Source organism: Dromiciops gliroides, chromosome 2 (assembly GCF_019393635.1).
Source record: "Dromiciops gliroides isolate mDroGli1 chromosome 2, mDroGli1.pri, whole genome shotgun sequence".
In the NCBI taxonomy this organism is placed as follows: Eukaryota; Metazoa; Chordata; class Mammalia; order Microbiotheria; family Microbiotheriidae; genus Dromiciops; species Dromiciops gliroides.
In genome coordinates this window covers 32,199,226-32,219,092 of record NC_057862.1, presented here as the reverse complement: position 1 = coordinate 32,219,092, position 19,867 = coordinate 32,199,226, and the positions used below count along the sequence as shown (strand labels likewise).

The 19,867-nt window shown below is 47.1% G+C and overlaps 1 protein-coding gene across 1 annotated transcript; it reads left to right on the top strand.

The window, feature by feature from the left end:
* The first annotated feature begins 18,939 nt into the window (after positions 1–18,939).
* NEUROG3 (neurogenin 3) lies at positions 18,940–19,611 on the top strand. Its single transcript, XM_043980206.1, has one exon. It carries the CDS (start codon positions 18,940–18,942, stop codon positions 19,609–19,611), a length of 672 nt encoding a protein of 223 aa, XP_043836141.1.
* Positions 19,612–19,867: the final 256 nt, after the last annotated feature.

The window sequence follows — 19,867 nt, the reverse complement described above, 5'->3', positions numbered from 1 at the left end:
GCATGTATATAACCTATATCTGATTGCCTGTTGTTTGGGGAGGGGGGAGGGAGGGAGAAAAATTGGAAATTGGAAATCTTATATAAACAAATGCTGAAAACTATCTCTACATGTAACTGGAAAATAATAAAATACCTTTTTTTTAAATCATAGTTTCGAGGCAGTCCAGTGACTCAAATTTTCTTTCCTTGACCATTTTTCCAGGTTATCTTCTTTTAATATCAGATACCTTACTTTTAAAAAAATTTTCAATCTTTTGATTTTGTTCTAATACTTCTTGCTGTGTTCTGGTGTCATCAATTTCTACTTGATCCATTCTAGTTTTCATTTATAAGTCTCTTCTAAATTTTTTTCTCCAAAGCTTTCATTTCACCTTTTTATCTCACTTTATTTCTTCTAGATAGTCCTTTTAGAAAAAATCTGTTTTTTCTTTTGCATCTCTGCCTGTAGTTGTTACAGGTACTTTCTCCTTTCTAGAAATCTCCAGTTCTGCAATTTTAAAAAGTACTAAAGGCAGCTAGGTGGCGCAGTGGATAAAGCACTGGCCCTGAATTCAGGAAGACCTGAGTTTAAATCTGGCCTCAGACACTTGACACTTACTAGCTATGTGACCCTGAGCAAGTCACTTAACGCTCATTGCCTTGCAAAAAAAAAAAAGTACTGGTCCATATTTTATTTGATTTACTCATCTCTCTAGCTTTTGTTCCTGATTTGATGCTTCTTGTTCTGCTTTTGGATGTGGTGGTTCTTGTTAGCCCTGCTTGGTCTCACAAGGTCTCCTAGATTTCTTCACTGTCATCTACCTCCCATACTTAAGCCCTAGGTGTCATTGAGGTTCAGGTTACTGGATTTTCAGGGCCTGCTATGATATTTCAAGATGGAAAGATAGATGGTCTAAGCACTGCTGTACTTCTCTGATTGCCAACACTCCCCAGGACTTTCAAGGTCCCCATCTGGGACTTTTTCCACCACCCTGGCATTTTCTGACCTCCTGAGGGCCTTCTTGAGGGATAGGGGAATCTCTATTTTTACTGCTTCCAGACACAGAGCCTTTACAACTATGCTTATCTTCAGCCCTTGACTAGTCTTGGTTAGGGGGCATCTAGTTGGCAGCTAGGTGGCACAGTGGATAGAGGGCTAGCCCTGGAGTCAAGAAGATCTGAATTAAAATCTTACCTCATATACTTACTAGCTGTGTGATCCTGGGCAAGTTACTTGACCTCAATTGCCTTAAACATCTGGGGCCATCTCCAGTAGTCCTGATCTATATCTTGCCACTGGACCCAGATGGCTCTGGAGGAGAGAGTGAGGTGGTGAACTTGCACAGCCCTCCCTCAAGTAAAGACAATTGAGTGCAAGTCATGACATTATCCCAATGTCATGGTCCTCTTCAAGAATGACAGACAAACAACAGTCTTGGGTAGGCTGGGCTTGTTTGCCTTTGCTGGTGCTGGCTTTGCTGGCTTTCATTCCCACTGCTCTTGGGCTTTTGGATGAATGGATGCAAGAAGTCACTTAGTGTAGTTTCTCATTAAATTTCCTGATCATTACTCAGTTGAGTATGAATGTTGGTTGTTGGGGGGGCGGGGTTCTGGAGAAGATTGTTTCTTAGGGGAATCTGCCTTCCACTCAGTATTCCATCTTCAGGAACTTTTTAGGGGGCAGGGGGTGGCCTTTGTTTTGGCTTTTTATCCTGAAGTCCTAATGCTTATTAAATTGAATTGAATCCCAAACTCCTGGGAAGGCTTCGACCTCCAAAAAGAACTCCCACCCTTCCCTTCTCCACATACTGTATGCTAATAAGCCTTATAATCAGAAAGTCCCCGCTCCCAATGCCTGGGATGCACCTTTCTCCTAATCATCAATAGGAATCTCTAGATTCCTTTAAGATTCCATTCAAGTATCCCCTTCACATTAAGCCTTTCCTGATACCTCCAACTACTGATGCCCTGCTTCCTCCAAATATCTTGTATTCAATATGTTCTGTATCTACATATATGTATGTGTGTATCTCAGCTCAGCTTGTCTATTGGAATAAAGTTCCTTAAAGACTAAGATTACATCCCTGATGCTTAGCACAGTGCCTGGCATGTGGTCAGTGCTTTAAAAAGCCTTGTTGATGAATGGATTGGTTGAAAATTGATGCTGGTTGTGTCTAACTTAAATCCCTGCTACTCCAATCAAAGCCAGCTTCCTCTGGGCCTTACTTCTGTGCTCATGGAGAACAGCTGGTCACCATCCTCCATGTAATTACCCTTCACAGATGCTTACTGAAGGGCATCAAGGTGGTGCCCAGCTGGTAAATATGCCATCTTGTCACCCTGGCACAGGCATTAGCAGAGGCAGATATGGGATTGGGGTAAGGGGAGGTTCCTATACACTTGGGAGCTGAAAAAGATCAGGATTTGGGCCCAAACCTTGTGCCCCTCAAAAGAACACAGGCAAAAATGTTTATGGGTTGTAAAGGAACAATTCCCCAAGATTCAATTCTGTTTCTGTTTCTGATCCTGAATCCCTACTTCCCTTCCCCAGAGATTTTCTTCTTTGTCTCTCTTCCACCATAGTAAGCCTCAGCAGGACCCTGCCAAGAAGCACAAACAGTGCTTACCAAAACAGCACTAGGTTCCATGGAGGGAAAGAAATACAGTTCTGAGAAGACACTTCTCGAGCCTTCATTGAGATCCACAGGTAGTAGGGGGATAAGACAGTGAGACAAGTAACTGTGATACACAATAGTACATGATAAGCATATTAGAGAGGTGGTGGGGGAGTGCCTTGTGAGGTCTAAGAACAACAAGGGACATGGCTTCTGAGTGGCCTTTACAAGATGAGTGGGGAGTGGGGGGTATTCAGGGAGAACCAGCAACTCTGGTGTGAGGGCTGCTGAGCCCTTTTCAAGGCGGCAAATCTATCTTTGGGGTCTACCTGGTTCTAGACCCTCATCTGTGGCCCCCAAAAGCTGTAGCATGTGCAGTGACCTCACCACAGAAAAATGGTCAGGGGATAAACAAGACTGAGGATCACTGACAGGCCTCAAACCCATTAATAAGTGGGGGGTATCTACCCCAAGCATGTCAAGACTTCCCCAGGCAGAATAGCTGTTGAAAACAACTTATTCCAATGGCCATTTGGGTAACTGAAATAGGTACTGTGGAGTGCTTAGAGCTTGGTCAGACATCCAAGATGCGGAGGTCACCCAGTGCATCCAGGGTCATCACCAGTCATCTTGACTTTTGTCGTGCCACTGGACTTTGATGACTCTGGAAGAGAGAATAAGGCTGATGACTTTGTGCATCTCTGCCTCACTTAAAAACAATTCACCTACAAGTCAAGACATCACCCTGTGATGAGGAATAGTCCAAATGACATGGAGAGCCCAGAATCTGTTTGTAGGACACAGAGTAGACTACTTGTTTTTTGTATAAATTGTATCAAGAGGAGGAATCAAGAGACAAGGTTGGAAAGGTAAGAGAACACAAGGTTTTGGAGAACCTTGAATGCCAAAGAAATGCCTCATTATCTAGTGGAAGGATTATACAGTATTCAACAAACATTTTATCGTATCTGATATGTGCAAGGTACTGAATTAAGTGCCAGGGATATAAAATAGAAATGATAGAATGCCTGCTCTCAAGAAGATTCAATTTCACTAGGTAGATACAGTAAGATCTATAGTGATATAAGTATGGGATTTACAAATGTAATGGAATACCATTGTGCTATAAGAAATGATGAAGAGGATGGCTTCAGAAAAAAAACTAAGAAGCTTGAATGAATTGGAGCAAAATGAAGTGAGAAGAACCAGGGAAACAACTTATATAATAATAAAAATGCTTTATAAACAACTTCAACAGGTCAGATGAGCAACAAGATGGAGGACTAGACATTTTCTCTGAGTCCCATGACCTCTCACACCTCTATAAACAGAAAATATTCACCAAAGAAAAAGATAAAGTAACTTCAACTATTTCCATGGTCTAAGACACCCAGAATCCTTAAGAAAGTAAAAACAAAAACAAAGCCATGAATTAATGCTTATTGACCCTGAGCTCACTCAGCACCTCTCCTGACATTACTGGCAAAATTATACTAGCAGACCCAAGGACAGGACACAGGGTTAAAAAATCTTCCCCTATATCCTAGGTCTCCCTCCCTCTTTTCTTTTTTTTTTGTTTTTTGTTTTTAGTGAGGCAATTGGGGTTAAGTGACTTGCCCAAGGTCACACAGCTAGTAAGTGTTAAGTGTCTGAGGCCGGATTTGAACTCAGGTACTCCTGACTCCAGGGCCGGTGCTCTATCCATTATGCCACCTAGCTGCCCTGCCCTCCCTCTTTTCAAAACCATGGAGACCCCAGCTCCAGACTATGGAAGTTTGCTTAGGCCTGAGACAGTCAGTTTGGCTGCAGACCTTCAGGAGCAAAAGCTTTCTGGGAGATGAAACCTCAAAGCACAAGAACTGCAAAGGTCTGAACTACCAATGCTGAGCCAGAGAATTGAGGAACAGAGGGAATGGGACAGGTCACTAGGACAGGACATCATTTAGGGAAAGGGAACTGTACAGCATTCCACCAAGTCTAAGGGAAAACACACAGTATCCATCTGGAGCCATTTCTTTTTTTTTTTTTAATTTTTTTTTTTTTTGTGGGGCAATGGGGGTTAAGTGACTTGCCCAGGGTCACACAGGTAGTAAGTGTCTGAGGCTAGATTTGAACTCAGGTACTCCTGAATCCAGGGCCAGTGCTTTATCCACTGCGCCACCTAGCCGCCCCCATCTGGAGCCATTTCTAACCACCCAAAAGTCAATTGGAGCAGAGACCTGTGAATTACCATCAATGGGAGGAGGCTGAGACACTTCGCAATCTAGTCCCTAAGAAAACCTCAATCCCAGAGGAGGGAATCAAAAGGTGAATGATAGGGGAAATAAGGAAAAAAGAAAAACTGAAATTACCAAAGATTTCATGAAGAAGAAAACACAAAGACCTTGAACATAAACAGACAAATCAACAGGAAAAACAGTAACAATATAAGGAAATATGACACGAAGGAAGGAACATTTGAATAATGAAAGACTATTCTGCACCCCTTAGAAAATATAGGAGGGAATGGAATAATGTGTTTCAAAGAAAATGAAGGGTGACCTACCCTGAACATCTGAACTTAACCATACAGAAAAATAGAAAAAATATTCAATAATAAAGAAGAGTTTGAAACTTTTTGGGGGGGGTGAGGCAAGTAGGGTTAAGTGACTTGCCCAGGGTCACACAGCTAGTAAGTGTTAAGTATCTGAGGCTGGATTTGAACTCAGGTACTTCTGAATCCAGGGCCGGTGTTCTATCCACTGCACCACCTAGCTGCCCCAGAGTTTGAAACATTTTTAGAAAGAAGCACCTAATTGATTGAATACACATACTTGGGGAGGAGTAAGACACTTCTTTTCCTGATTTCAGGGAATTGTACCTATTCAATTTCCCTCTCCCAACTGGTATAGTTTTTAATTTTTTCTTCAATTAGAAATCATATTACCTAATGTTATGTACTGGCTAATTGTTTCCTTTTAATTAATTGGTCTTACTTTATTGTTTTTAATGTATAAAAATCAATGTCCTTCCCCCCCCCAGAATCAGGGTCCAGTGTCAAAGCTGAGGAAGGCTATTGGTTCTGATTTTGGGGGGCAATTGGCATGTATTGCTTAATAAAGCAATATGCTCAGAAGTTGAACCTTTGTTTCCTTAGTCATTTCATCTCTCACTCACTACAGATGTATTATCTATTTCTGAATTTTAAAATTGGTTTGCAGTATCTCTGTACCCTAGTACATGGATAATTTTTAAGTTCTATGTATTGCTGAGAAATGTGTATATTCCTTTGCTCTCCCATTTAGAAGATGCCATAAGGTTTGTTGCGGGGGGGGGGGGGGGGGGGGGGGGTTGGTAGGGCAATGAGGGTTAAGTAACTTGCCCAGGGTCACACAGCTAGTAAGTGTCAAGTGTATGGGGTTGGATTTGAACTCAGGTCCTCCTGAATCCAGGGCTGGTGCTCTATCCACTGCGCCACCTAGATACCCTGATGCCATAAGTTTTTAACTATAGTTTCTACAGAAGTTTGTTCAGTTTCATATTTTCCTTTTTTATATCCAAAATAGTAAAAATAAAAAAAGGTTATATCCAAAATTGATAGAGCAATATGGAAATCTCCTGTCAATATTGTGTAACTATCTATGTCTTCATGGAGTTCAGTTAGCATTTATTTTATAAATTTAGGCATTAAGCCATTTGGAGCATAGAATTTTATTATTGATATTGACTTCTTGTCTATTGTTCCTTTCAGTATAATATAGATTTCTCATTTATCCCTTTTTATTATTTGAATGTTGTTTTTGTTTTGATAAGACCATGACAAGTCCTGCTTTTTTGTATTCACTTGTTGCATAGCAACTTTTTTTTCAATCCCCTTAATTTGATTTGTGTATGTCTTTGGGTTTTTTTATGTTTTTGTAAGTAGCAGATTGTAGGGCTTTGTTTTCTTGTTTGATCTCTCTTTTTCATTTTATTGGATTGTTTAATCCATTCATGTTTAAAGTTATACAATTTAGGTTTACACTTTCCTCTGACTGACTCTAAAAAATTTTTCAAGTTATATTTTTCCATCTTCTGCTGTAAACACAACTTAATTGCTATTTAATGTGGCCCAGTTTCTACTAGCTCTCTTCCCCTTACTTCCTACCTCTTCTTCTCATTCCTTACTCCTTCCCCTTTAGGGTCTTGTTTATTAGTTCCTTATTCTTTCCAAAATTCTAGGAAATCATCAAAGATACCAATTGAGACAATAGCTTCAGTAAAGTTGCAAGCCACAAAATAAATCTTCAAAAATCAATAGTATTTCTATATAATAATAATAATAAAACATAAGAAGCAATAATAGAAAGAGAAACCTCACTCCAAATAACTACAAAATACATAAAAGATCTGGAGATCAACAAACTAAAATACACAAAAAAACTTGCATAGATTCAATTACAAAGTACTCCTTAAAGAAATAAAGAACAAGGGGCAGGTGGGTGGTACAATAGATAAAGCACCAGCCCTGGATTCAGGAGGACCTGAGTTCAAATCCAGCCTCAGACACTTGAAGTGTACTAGTTGTGTGACCCTGGGCAAGTCACTTAACCCTCATTGCCCCAGGAAAAAAAAGAAATAAAGAAGGTAAAGAGATATTCAATATTCATGGCTAGGTTGTGCCAATATAATAAAGATTACAACACTATTAAAAGTAATTTATATGGGGCAGCTAGGTGGTGCAGTGGATAGAGCACTGGCCCTGGAGTCAGGAGTACCTGAGTTCAAATCTGGCCTCAGACACTTAACACTTACTAGCTGTGTGACCCTGGGCAAGTCACTTAACCCCAATTGCCTCACTTAAAAAAAAAAAAGTAATTTATACTTTTAATTCTATACCAATCAAAGTGCCAAGGGAATAATTTACAGAAGTTGAAAAAAGAATTAAAAAAATTCACTTGGGAAAAGAATATATCTAGAATATCGAGGGAAATGATGAAAAGAAGTAGAGATAATGGGGGAATAGCACTTCTGGGCTTCAAACTACATTATATAAAGAAGCAGTCATCAAAACCATCTAGCATTGGTTGAAGAATAGAGATTACATCAGTAAAACAGATTAGACAAGGGAAATTTAGAAACAATAGAACTCAACTGATAAAACAGGTTACATAAATTACCTGAGGGAAAAGTCCTTATTTGATAAAATCGACTGCAAAAACTAAAAAGCAATTTGGCAGAAATTAGGGTTCAACCAACACCTTATATCACACTCCCCAATACATTCGAAATAGATATGTGTTCTTCTTTCTTTTCTTTCTTTCTTTCTTTCTTTCTTTCTTTTTTTTTTTTTGCAGGGCAATGAGGGTTGAGTGACTTTCCCAGGGTCACACAGCTAGTAAGTGTCAAGTGTCTGAGTTCAGATTTGAACTCAGGTCCTCCTGACTCCATGGCCGGTGTTCTATCCACTTTGCCATCTAGCTTCCCCAATATGTGTTCTTAATAGTAAAGATCATACTGCAAAAATGAGAAGAGAAACAGATTATATACTTCTTTTTGCTTGTTTGTTTGTTTGTTTTGTGAGGCAATTGGGGTTAAGTGACTTGCCCAGGGTCACACAGCTAGTAAGTGTCAAGTATCTGAGGCCAGATTTTGAACTCAAGTACTCCTGACTCCAGAGCCAGTATTTTATCCACTGTGCTACCTAGCAGCCCCTAGATTATATACTTCGTACAGCTAAGAGTAACCATATTCTTAACCAAACAAAAGATGGAGGCAATTACAAAAGACAAAATAGGCAGCTTTGATTACTGGAAACTGAAAAGCTTCTTCTGCACAGTGACAAAAATGATTTTGATTAGACCCCTATTTTGTTCCAATCGGTATTAATCAGGTTAGTGTTATTCCATAGGGATAAAGGATTATTAGCATTATACTTATCTAATAATAATAATATACATTTAGTCGGTCTAGTGACATAACATTAATATAGGAATTACATGTATTAATATATGTTTTTCATAAAGTATATAGGGATAATTAGATAAGTTCTTTCTTATAGAAGGCCTCAAACTTTAAAACTATAAATCTGCTGTTCACCAGTTATTTACCAGTTATGAAGTTTACTTGCCTAATCACAAGAATGCTGATAACCAAACCCAGTGTGGGTGGGATGTCTTCACATGATATGTTAAGTCCCCCAACATATTTTTGTACCTCCATACCACCCTTTCTTGCCCACCATGAGGAGTGGGCCATCCTATGACCACTTAGTCAGCAGAGATGACCCTTACCTTGCCCATCCTGTGACTACTCTTGCTGATTTCTGACCCTCCTCAGAGGCCAAAAGCAAGGTCAATCAACCGATGTGATTGCATTTTACTTTGCCTCTTCTGAGTATCTGAGAATCAAGATCTATAAAAGTACATCTCCGGGACCCAGGGGGCATCTCAGATCATGAGGAATATCTGAGTCCCATTCATTGAAGGGATCCAGTCCTTTTAATAAATGGTTAATCACTCAGAGCTCTGCCTCAATGGTTTTTCTTGCAGATGGGATAATTTTAGACTCTCTCAACAGATGACATTAACACATCTAGAATAAAAAGGGAAGCAGTTAAAGGGGAGAAAATATTTGTATCGGATTTCTCTGTTAAAGGTTTGGTATCCAACATATATAAACAAGTAATCTGTGTCTGTGTGTGTGTCTATGTGTGTCTGTTTGTTAATGAGATCCCCAAAGAAGGAAGAATAGAAAGGGAAGAACCTTGAGAGACATCACACTCAGGGAATGAGACTGAGAAAGAACAATCAGGCAGATGGGAGAACCAGGAGAGAGCATTGTCACAGATGCCAAAGGAGAAAACCATGTGGCAAGGAGGGGGAGGGGTAGCCAACAGTGACAAATGCTGGGGAAAGATCAACGAAGCTAAGGACTAAGAAAAAGACACTGGATTTTGCCATTGAGAGGTCATGAGTGACCTTTAAAAGAGCAGTTTCAGTAGAGTAGTGAAGTTCAAAGTCAGATTGCTAGGGATTATGTGGTAAATGGGTGCTAAGAAAGTAGAGACAGGAGTGAACAGAAAACTAATATGTTTAAGACTTCATCCATTCGAAGGAAGAGAGGTATAGTGCATAGCTTGAGGACTTGGCAAGGTCATGTGAAGGGTTTTGGTTTGGAGTTTGTTTATTTTGGGGTTTGGTGGGTTTTTTTAGAATAGGGGAAACTAGTTTTTGTAGGCAATGGGAAAGGAATCATCAGACTGGAAGAGACTGAAGATAAAAGAGAATAATTGATGGAAAATGATGGCAGAGGATGAGGGAAAGGATTCATCTTGATAAGAAGGGCCTCCTCAACCCCTCCTACTAAGGCAAAGAATGAGACAATGAGTAAAAAGAAAGGCATTGAAAGATGGAATACTGGATTTGAATCAACTCAATTCAAAAAGCATATATTAGGCTGAATAGTCTCAAACTTCTCAGTAAGGTAGTAGTAGATCAAGTCATCCATTGAGGTATATTGGGGAGGGGAGTGTTACTAGAGACAGAGTTAAGGACTTGATATGGAAGAAGGTTTGGGAAAATCATGACAAGGTTTCAATAAGACATAAATTTTTTAAAAATTCTGTGCTATGATGTTGGCCCAAGTTTCTATTGTTGAATCATTTTTTCAGTCATGGTCAACTCTTCATGACCCCATTTGGGGTTTTCTTGGCAAAGATACTCCAGTTCATTTTACAGATGAGGAAACTGGGGCAAACAGGGTGAAGTGATTTTCCCAGGATCGTACAATTTGTAATTGTCTGAGGTTGGATTTGAACTCAGGTCTTCCTAACTCCAAGGCCTGGTGCCTATCTGACCCAATTGCTACATAATATAATTTTGTTTGTTTGTTTTTTAGTGAGGCAATTGGGGTTAAGTGACTTGCCCAGGGTCACACAGCTAGTGATTGTTAAGTGTCTGAGACTGGATTTGAACTCAGGTCTTCCTGAATGCAGGGCCAGTGCTCTATCCACTGTGCCACCTAGCTGCCCCTGCATAATATAATTTTGTAGTGTACCTAGTCATCATCTTGACCAGGCAGCAGAAGAGACAGATGTGTGGGTCACCCAAATTGCAGAGAAGAGATCCAAAGGGCTCTAAGAAAACTTGAGGAAGGAGAGATCCCTCTCAACTGGAGAGTAGAGAGAGGTTTTAAAGAAGGAAGTGATAAAGAATGATCAGAAAAAGTTAGTTACATCCCAACAGCCCAGCATACTCCCTAGGCACAGGCAAAGCCAGATATTCCTATGGTCAGCTCAACCCTGTCACTTCTAACCCAGCCTAACTTAGGCTCCATCCATCCACTCAATTATAAGGCCTGGAGCCAGGCTTTGCCAGGGCTCAGAAAAGACCAGCTGTCCTATTCATTGTCAAGACTTGCATATTTCCCCTCCCACCAAGTTCTACCTTCAGGAGATTTCCAGGGGCCTTCAACTCTGACCCCATTTGAAGACCTGATAAGATTAACATCTGTGCCCAGTCTAGATGCAGGCTGCGGTCAGAAACCATTTCTCTCTCTCTCTGTCTCTCTCTTTCTCTGTCTCTGTCTCTCTCTGTCTCTGTCTCTGTCTCTGTCTCTGTCTCTCTCTGTCTCTCTCTCTCTCTCTCTCTCTCTCACACACACACACACACACACACACACACACACACGGTGTTCCTTTATGAGAATCTTGTTTTGGGATTATAGAATTTAGATCTGGAAGGGACCCTGGAACTAATGTAGTCCAACCCAAAAAAGACCCAGAGAAATGTCTCACCAAAATCCCACAGATTGTACAAATAGCAGAGCCAAGACTGAATCCCATGTCCTCTGAGTAAATCCAGTGATATTCTCCTTTACTAGACCATGGAGGCACAATGTCACTAGCTTTGGAATCAGAGGACCTGAATCCTACCTCTGCAATTCTCTGTGTCACTTTGGGCAAGTCATTCAATTTCTCTGGGACTCGGGTCCCCTTCTGGACAGTTAGAATCCTCCCAGCTCCAAATCTATGCCCTTTTGGTCCTATTCTTTATTCCAAGGGTTCTAGAGAATTAATCAATGGAGGCTGGTGTGGAGAAGGGGGAGGTCATTATAATTCTGCTTGCTCTTCCTGTGTGACCTTGCTTCTGTGACTCAGTCTCCTCATATGTAAAATGAGACTCAAAATCTTTGGTCCTTTGAGTCTATGCTCCCTAGATTTAGTGTAGACTGAATTTTTCTCTCCAACCACCCGAACCTTCCCAGGTTCAGCCTGATTATCATCTCAACGGCTAAATAAATTGTACTCTGTGCTCTACAGAGAACTAAACTATCCCCCAGCCTCAGCTGCCGCCTACACTTTCCCTCCCGATCTCCCAGCACCCAATAAAACAGCCAGAAGGCAGTTTGGACTTCTTGGAGCTGTCTCTACTTCAGCAGACTCCTCTTCAGGAGCTAGGAACAGGGCAGAACCAGCCTGAAAAGGCAGGTTATTATAGGCACCACAAAGCATCCCCGAGAAGACAGAGACCCCTCCCCCCCAAAAAGATGGTCTCTTTGATCTCTAAACTGACACTCAAAAGTGGAGGGGGGAGGGCTGGTGATAAGGATTCCTTGGGATCAAGGCAAGGATGGCAGGGGGTGAGAAGACTCCAGGAGAACCCTCAGCAAACAGCTGCCTACTTTTACAGGCAAAAACCGAGGGACTGGGTTAGGGGTGAGGGCGCTGGAGGCTGGGCTTCCTGGTCTCTCGGAACCTCGGCAGCCCCCGGATACATTCCCGGGCCTTCCTGCCCAGTCACTCCTCATCTCAGCAGCGCACTGTTCCATCGGCCCTCTTGCCCAGGAACTTCGGAGAAAAGCTTCGCCATCTCCAGAAGTTCCATCCTGTAGAACTGGAGGAATTTCAGGAACCATAGAGTCCAGCCCCCTTATTATATTGGCGAGGAAACCGAGGCGCAGAGGGATAGAAAGACATGCCTAAATGCTAAGTCTGGGCCGTGCAAGCCGGTCCCTCCGTCTCTCACCCAGGGTTCTTTCCGCTTCCCCACGCTGCCTCCCAGCCAGAGCAAAAGGCGCCTGCTGCTCGGGCCTGCCAGGTTGGGACTGTGAAGAAAGAACAAAGGTGCTGGAACAGGAGTCGTGCGCTTTCCTTTCCCTCCTCTTGCCTCCCCCGGCTCTGCCCCAGGCAGATCTTGTTTTCTGGACAGCCAGCCCCCAAGCATGCTTTTGAAGACTGGACCTCAGGTCGAGGTCTAAGATAAAGTGAGAATAGAGTCTCCCTGAACCTGGGAATGTCTACCAGCAGATCCAGGATCGTCAAGTAAGGACCCCGGATCATCAGGCTGCAAATGAACAAGGGTGAAGGGGTCGAGAGTTGGTGTCTGGATGCACGTGCCACCGAGGGTTTCAGGCCCAATCCGCTCCCGCCTCCCTTTGTCAGCTTTAGGGGCCGCTCCAATGCTGGCTGACTCTCTCTGGGCCTCTCTCCTGGCCCTTCCCTAGGGTCCAGGCCTGTCCTGTCCTCCCCAGGGCTGTGCTGCGCTCCTTCAAGTACTTGGAGAAAGTAGTGACAACTAGAGACAGTTGCCGGCCTCTCTTTGCTTGGTTTCGGGGCACTTAAGTCCAGAGTTGCTCAATTCATCGCACGAAAGCTCCTACAATGGGCCAAAACCTGGCCACTGGGGGTGGGAACCAAGATAGAGACTGGACAAGCCTTATCCCCAAAACGCTTCTTCTGCTCTGGTGGGGCGGGGTATGGTTACCAAGCATGGAGCAAAGCCGCCTAAGAAAGAGCGCAGAGGTTAGGAGAGACTAGCTTCACAGTTCGTTAGGAAAACTCAACAAGGAAAGAACACGCGCAGTTGGGCTCAGGGGTGGTCAGGGAAGATCTCCCGGAGGAGCTAGACGAAAATGGCCTTCATCAGGCCAAGGACATGAGGGGAGTGCGTCTCGCTGGGCCTGGCCTATTCAGCTAGGTAGGAGAGCATGGGGGTTAGAGAGCAATCCTAGGCCAGTCTTGTCCACCCACCCCCATCCCCACCTCCCAACCCCTTGAGCGAATGAATCGAAGAGGAATGTGAAATAAGGTTGGGAAACCGGGCCTCTGAGGCTCTTTGAAGCCACGCAAAGGGAAAGTTCATTTTTTCTTAAAGAAAATAGATTGTTGAACTAGGAAATTAGGACAGGTCTGTTCCTCAGAAAGCTGACAGCCTTGGGAACAATGGATAGGAGAGGGGAGGACCGGGAAGAAGGACCTGCTAGGAGGTGGTTGGAATAGTCCAGGCGGGAAGAGTTGAGGAGCCGAACCAGAGCGATTGTGAGTGGAGAGCAGGGAATGGGTGGGAAAGAGACTGGAGAGGCAGACCGGGTCAGAGTTGGGCGAGGGAAGGAAAGAGGAGTAGGATAAATCTTATGGATATTTGAATTGGCTGCGTCCGCTGCAGAACTGGGCATATGGGCACCTCGCGCTCTGCATCTGTGTCCTCTGCCGCATTTTCTGTTGCCTGTGTTTGTGCCCGGTTCCGGACTCTGGGAACAAGTGTGCATTTGTTAGACCTCTACAATGAGATCACAAAGCAAAGCTGCCAAGATTGAGCTGGGGGAGAGTCGGGGGGGTGGGGTGGGGGTGGCGGGAGCGATGTCTTCTCAAAGCTCGAATCCCAGGTATTCATTATTCTCCAGGAAGGTGAGGCGAGCAGCTGCTGCTTCTCGCGCAGGGTGTCTTGCGTGCCTCCGTGTATTTGTGTGTGTGTGTGCGTGTGTGTGTGTCCCTCTGAAGAGTGCACAGCGATCTGTTCAACATATGTCACCATAAATCACAGGACGTAGATCCTCCTCCCCCCAGCCCTAGAGGGAAAGGAGAGAGCAGAGTCTGTGAGGGGCGCTGAGAAGAGGCGCGCTTGCAACAGGTGTCTCCGTGCGCCCTGCACCTTTTCAAGCATTCACCGGCTCCTTAGTCCCCCAACCGTGGAGACTTTTTTTCCCAAGGGCTGAGCCAGGCTGTGGGGAGTAAAGGCGGAGGGGGAGGAAGTCCGAGAGGGGGAGGGGAAGCTGAGAATAAAGGGGCCTAAATCGCTCCCCCCACCCAGGCGCTCTCCTCGCTTTGTGTGGAGGCTCCTTCCCCAGCCGCTCCCTATGCGCCTCGGGGGTGGCATATGGTGCCCTCTCACCTAGCCAAGGGAAAAACACACAGCGAAGATTGGAGCGCACGAGGCTCCTTGGGTGGGGGCGACCTCTCGAAAACGAGCAGGGCAAGGGGGATTATGCATGGCACTGTCCTTATCTCTCCTTCCAACAACCCCCCCTTTACCCCCCCCGTAACTGGCACGCCAGCCGTTGGGTAAGCAGCGGCAGGGCCAGCCAGCTCCAGGCTGAGGAACCTCCCCAACGCCTGGCAGATGAAATATGGGGCTCCTGAGCCCCTGGTGACCATATGTTTTCAATAAAATAAGACAAATAGGGCCGAGATAGGACTTGCAGTCAACCTGTTATAAATGAGCCGTCAATTGGGGCAAAGTAAACGGCCGCTGGGCCCCCAGTGGGGAGGGCGACTCGATGCCAGGCCTGTGTGTAAGCTCCTAGGACAGGTGTGGCGAGAAGTTCCAGGCCAGGTCTCCCCTGGGAGGGTTATCACAGCAAAGGTAATAGTGTGGTAAGTATGAGTAAACAGTCATTGTGAGAAGCACAGAGAGTTTATCAGAGACGGACAAGTCTGGGGCGGGGGTGTGGGGGTGACTTAACAATAAAGTTGTTCGCCTTGGGAGCAGGTGACGGCTGGTTGCATGGGCTGCCGTGCGCGATGTTTTCCAAAGCCCTCCACTTTACAATCTCTTCCAATTATTTATTAAACGAAATCTATTTATTATTATTTTAGCAAACACTGGGGGCAGGTGGGGCTTTCTTCTCGTCTTCTCCTTTTGTTTGAAGGGCTGTTTGAAGTGGCCAGACTCGCCTCGGGAAGCTCGCTAGCCAGATTTTGGTCCGGCGGCCCTCTTTTAGTGCGGAGGCCAAGACGAGAGAAAAGGAGAATTCGGCTCCTTTGCCAGCTCCCTCGCTATTCAGCTCTCCCTGGCCCCCTGTCCCTCCCCCTTGAAGCGGCTCTCAAAGCGCCCCATTAGCTGAAAAGATCCCCCCAGTACACAAGAAGACGGCAGGCCCCTTCTGCCGCTTCCTTTCCCATACAATCCGTCCCTGGTCTCCAGGTGCCCCGGCTTCGCCCGGAGTCTCCTTTGCGCTTCTGCAGCCCCCAGGTGCGCAAAGGGGCCCGGGTGCCGGAGGGCTGGTGGTCCAAGGAGCCCTCCTGATTCGGCAGGCCAGCTGCTGGCGTGAGGGCCCAGCGAGCCCAGCCAAGGCAGGAGCTGTTTCAGCACCAACGCTTGCGCACAGGACTTCTCTGGCACCTCCTGCGTCTCCACCCCGGCTCTCAGGCTTTCTGAATTTGGAGACCGCGCAGCTGCGCCCCCTGAAGGGGGGAGAGAGGGGATTGGCCCCGATCCCTGAGCCCAAGGGGCTTCCAGAGCTCCAGCACCGCCCTCCGGATCGTGGGAGAAAACTCTGCAATATCTCGTGCGCTGGAGGCTTCCCCACCTCAAAGCGCGTCCAGCACATGGCTCCTTTTTTGCGCACTGAGGAAGCAGTCGCAATCGGCGGCTTTAAGGATTAACAGGGCCCCGGTGGCTTTGGGGAAGTATGGGAAGGATTCCAAGGATGATTCCCAAGATATTCTCCCAACGGTTGAAGAAATCCCCACCCCCCAATCTCTGGGATCTACTTCCCCTGGAAGAGATTCGCATCTCAATCTGGAGAGAATTCACCTCTCTCCCCTTTCCTCCACTCCATCACCACTACCGTTGCCCCGGGGGGCAAACAACAGTCGAGGGGTTCGTCTCTCACTGGCTTTCGTAGTGCTAAGGGGGAAAAGGATAATTCTGTCCATCAGAGGCCTGAGGGCTGCCGTCGCTTCTTCTCTCTCCTGGGACTCACCGGCGCTCACTCGCTCTCTCTCTCTCTCTCTCTCTCTCTCTCTCTCTCTCCTATTCTCTCGGATGTAGATCAGCATTTCACAGTTGGAATTCTCAAACTCAGAATCACAAACTGCTAGGACTCAGAAGGGATTTTAAATATCATTGCTCCCTCCAATCAGAGATGAGGAAAGGAAGGTTCTGAGAAATTCAGTGGCCTGCCTAAAAGGATGTAACTGGTTGTGGCAGAGCCAACATTCAAGTCCAGCTCTTTGGATGCCTAAGCCAGAGCTATTTCTACAACTCCATCCAGTCCTGGTGCTTCAGGCTGAGGCCAGGTCACCAGGCTGTGGAGCCAAGAAAATCCACTACTCTGGCTGAGCTTCTAGGAGCCAAGAGGATAGGAGTAGGAGGAAAGGATAATCTTTTCTTAACTGGCATTCTTGGATACTCAGGGACCTGATCTACTGCCTCAGGGAAGGAGGGGGTGACCCTGGGGTCATCACCCTCTGGCCTCTTTGTCAGAACACTATGGGGAACACACTGCACTAAGGAAAGATTCTCCCAGGAAATCCAGGAATCAGAGGAGGGGGAGGGGAAGGAGGCCTGAGGAAAGGTCAGAACAACTTAGAAGAGGAAAAAAGTGCCAAGGGAAGATGGGAGGGTAGATCTTCCTGACACCTGCAGTTATAAGCCCTTGGAATGAAAGGAGCTCCTCTTTGCCCCAGAAGTACCTAAGCACAGGATAAATGCCTCTCTGCACTTCTGGTCGCAGGAAGATGGACTGGATGACATCTGGAGGTTCCTTCCAGGACAGAAATTAATAGAAGGGATAAGAGAGAGAGAGAGAGAGAGAGAGAGAGAGAGAGAGAGAGAGAGAGAGAGAGAGAGAGAGAGAGAGAGAGAGAGAGAGAGAGGTTTATCTGCTTTGGGAGGGAGGAGAGGATGCATTCAACAAGTCATCAAAGAACTCAGAGACTCACAGCATAACATGGTTAGGACCTGGCAGAGGCCTTAGAAATAATTTGGTCTAACCTTCGACTTTACAGACATGGACATCTAAAGCCAGGAAAGGGGAAATGTTCTGCCCAAGGTCACACAGACACAGGATTTGAACCCCTCTCTTCTGCCTCAGAACCCGGAGGTCTTCCTCCTCAATTCTGAGGCCCCTTCCTTCTCCCTCCTCACACCGTCCTCAGTTTCCTCTCATTTTAGAGTGGAGGAGAGGGAGGCTCAGAGAGATGAAGTGACCTCTAGGTTTCTCACTACTGCCATCGCAGGGAAGACAAAGCGGCTTCTCTGAAGGACTTGAGCCCAGGCTGCTGTGGGACGGTCCTCCAGCGCCTCTGGCCTAGCGCCCTCTACAGTGTAGTCCAGACCCTTCTAAAACACTTTTGGTCCCTATGTCAGGGTGGCCGTAAAATGGGGACAATATCACTTTATAACTTCCCCCCTTTCTTTGTGGCTCTGTCCATCCCTGTCTGTTTCTCCCTTGCTTCCTTTCTCTCCACACACTCCAGCTCCCTAGTAAATTAAATGAGACTCAGCAGAGCTTGTGAGTAAAGAAAGCGACAGGGTAGGGTAGAAGAACGAGAACGAAATCCTGAGAAGATGAGGCCAAGGAGTGGGGCAGGCGGGGAGACAGAGAGAGGAAGTTCTGGTCCGCCGAGTGAGTAAGGGTCTTTGATGAACCCAAAGTTACTGGAACGCTGCGGGTGGAGAGCAGTGAACTCCAGGGCAGACTGAATGATACCCCCCTTCCCACTCCGCCCCCAGGCCCTTTGTCCCTATCCAGCTGTGCCCTGCGGGGGAGGGGGGAAGGGAGGGAGGGTTCGCGTGGCGGGGCCCCGAGGGCCCGCCGCGCTGATTGGCTCGTTGGGCAGCCAGCAGTGGGGCAGGCACGCTCCAGGCCCGGGCCGATGAGATAAAGCGTTCCGAGGGGGGCACACGTCTGGTGGCTCCGGAAATCCCCCGCTGTCCCTGGGGCGGCAAGCAAATATAAGGAAGAGCCCTCCGCCCCTGCCCGACGAGTCGTGTGCTGGACTTTAGCCTGCGGCGTTTCTGGTCCTTCCTCCGTCCTCCTTCTTTTTCCTCCTCCTCCTCTGTGCTCACCCGACCCAGCGCAGAGGCCCCAGGAGGCCAGAGTTTGCACCTCTCCTGAGGCAGGCGGGAGGACAGGAAGGGGGTCTCGGTTCCTCCCTGGCTGTGCTCTGCTTTCCCTCCGAGCTAGGTAAAACTTTCTCTGGGGGCACCCTGAGGTCACTGGGTGAGGGGTGGCCAGGGTGTCCTCTTACAACAAGGCAGGTTTCCGGGCTTCTGGACCCTTCCCCACTCCCAGGGGGACTGAGCCCCGGGGTACCCAGCTGGGGCGGGGACAGGGGTGGGCGTCCCGCTGACACCTCTCTTCCTGCCCACTACAGGATGTCCCCCAAGCCCGCTTGCGTGGTGACCAGCGAGCCGTCCTTCCCGAGAGCTTCAGGCATAGCCACCGACGCCGCGCCGTGCGCCTCCTGTGTCTTGTCCCCGCCCGGCAGCCCCAATCCAGCGCCTCCGCGGACGTGCGCCGAAAGTGAGTCCCGGGGCGCTCCCAAGAAGGGCAGGGCCCGGCGCGGGGGGCGCAGCCGGCCCAAGAGCGACGCGGCGCTAAGCAGACAGCGGCGCAGCCGGCGCATGAAAGCCAACGACCGCGAGCGCAACCGAATGCACAACCTCAACTCGGCGCTGGACGCGCTGCGCAGCGTTCTGCCCACGTTTCCGGACGACGCCAAGCTCACCAAGATTGAGACGCTGCGCTTCGCGCACAACTACATCTGGGCGCTGACCGAGACGCTTCGCATGGGGGAGCACGGCCTCCGGGGGCTAGGGCTGGGCCTGGAGCTGGGCCTGGCCCCGCCGCCGCTCCCTTCAGCCGAGCTTAGCAGCCCTGGCAGTGCCTCCTCCTCCGCCGGGGAGTGGGGCTCGCTATACTCTCCAGCCTCGCAGACGGGCAGCCTGAGTCCCACCGCCTCGCTGGAGGATCAACCGCCCTTGCACTCATCCGGCTCCCCGGTCTGCCTGGGGCCCGAAGGCCTGTCCTTCCCCGACTTTGTATAGAGCGGCCCAGGAGAGCCTGAGAAGCAAGTGGGCTCTTAGGGCTAACTCACGTGCCCATGAGCGGGCGCACGCTCTTGGGCACTCGCTCTTCGGCCTATGGGCAGTTTTCCCATTTCAGATTCTTCTCCCACAGCCCCCAGCTTCTTCCGACTTTGGTGGAAGCATAAGCCTTCTTCTCCAGCAAGCCAAGAGTCAGCATGCTCGGAAGCATCCGCAGCTTAGCCCACAGCCACCGAGCGCCTACAAAGAGGGTTAA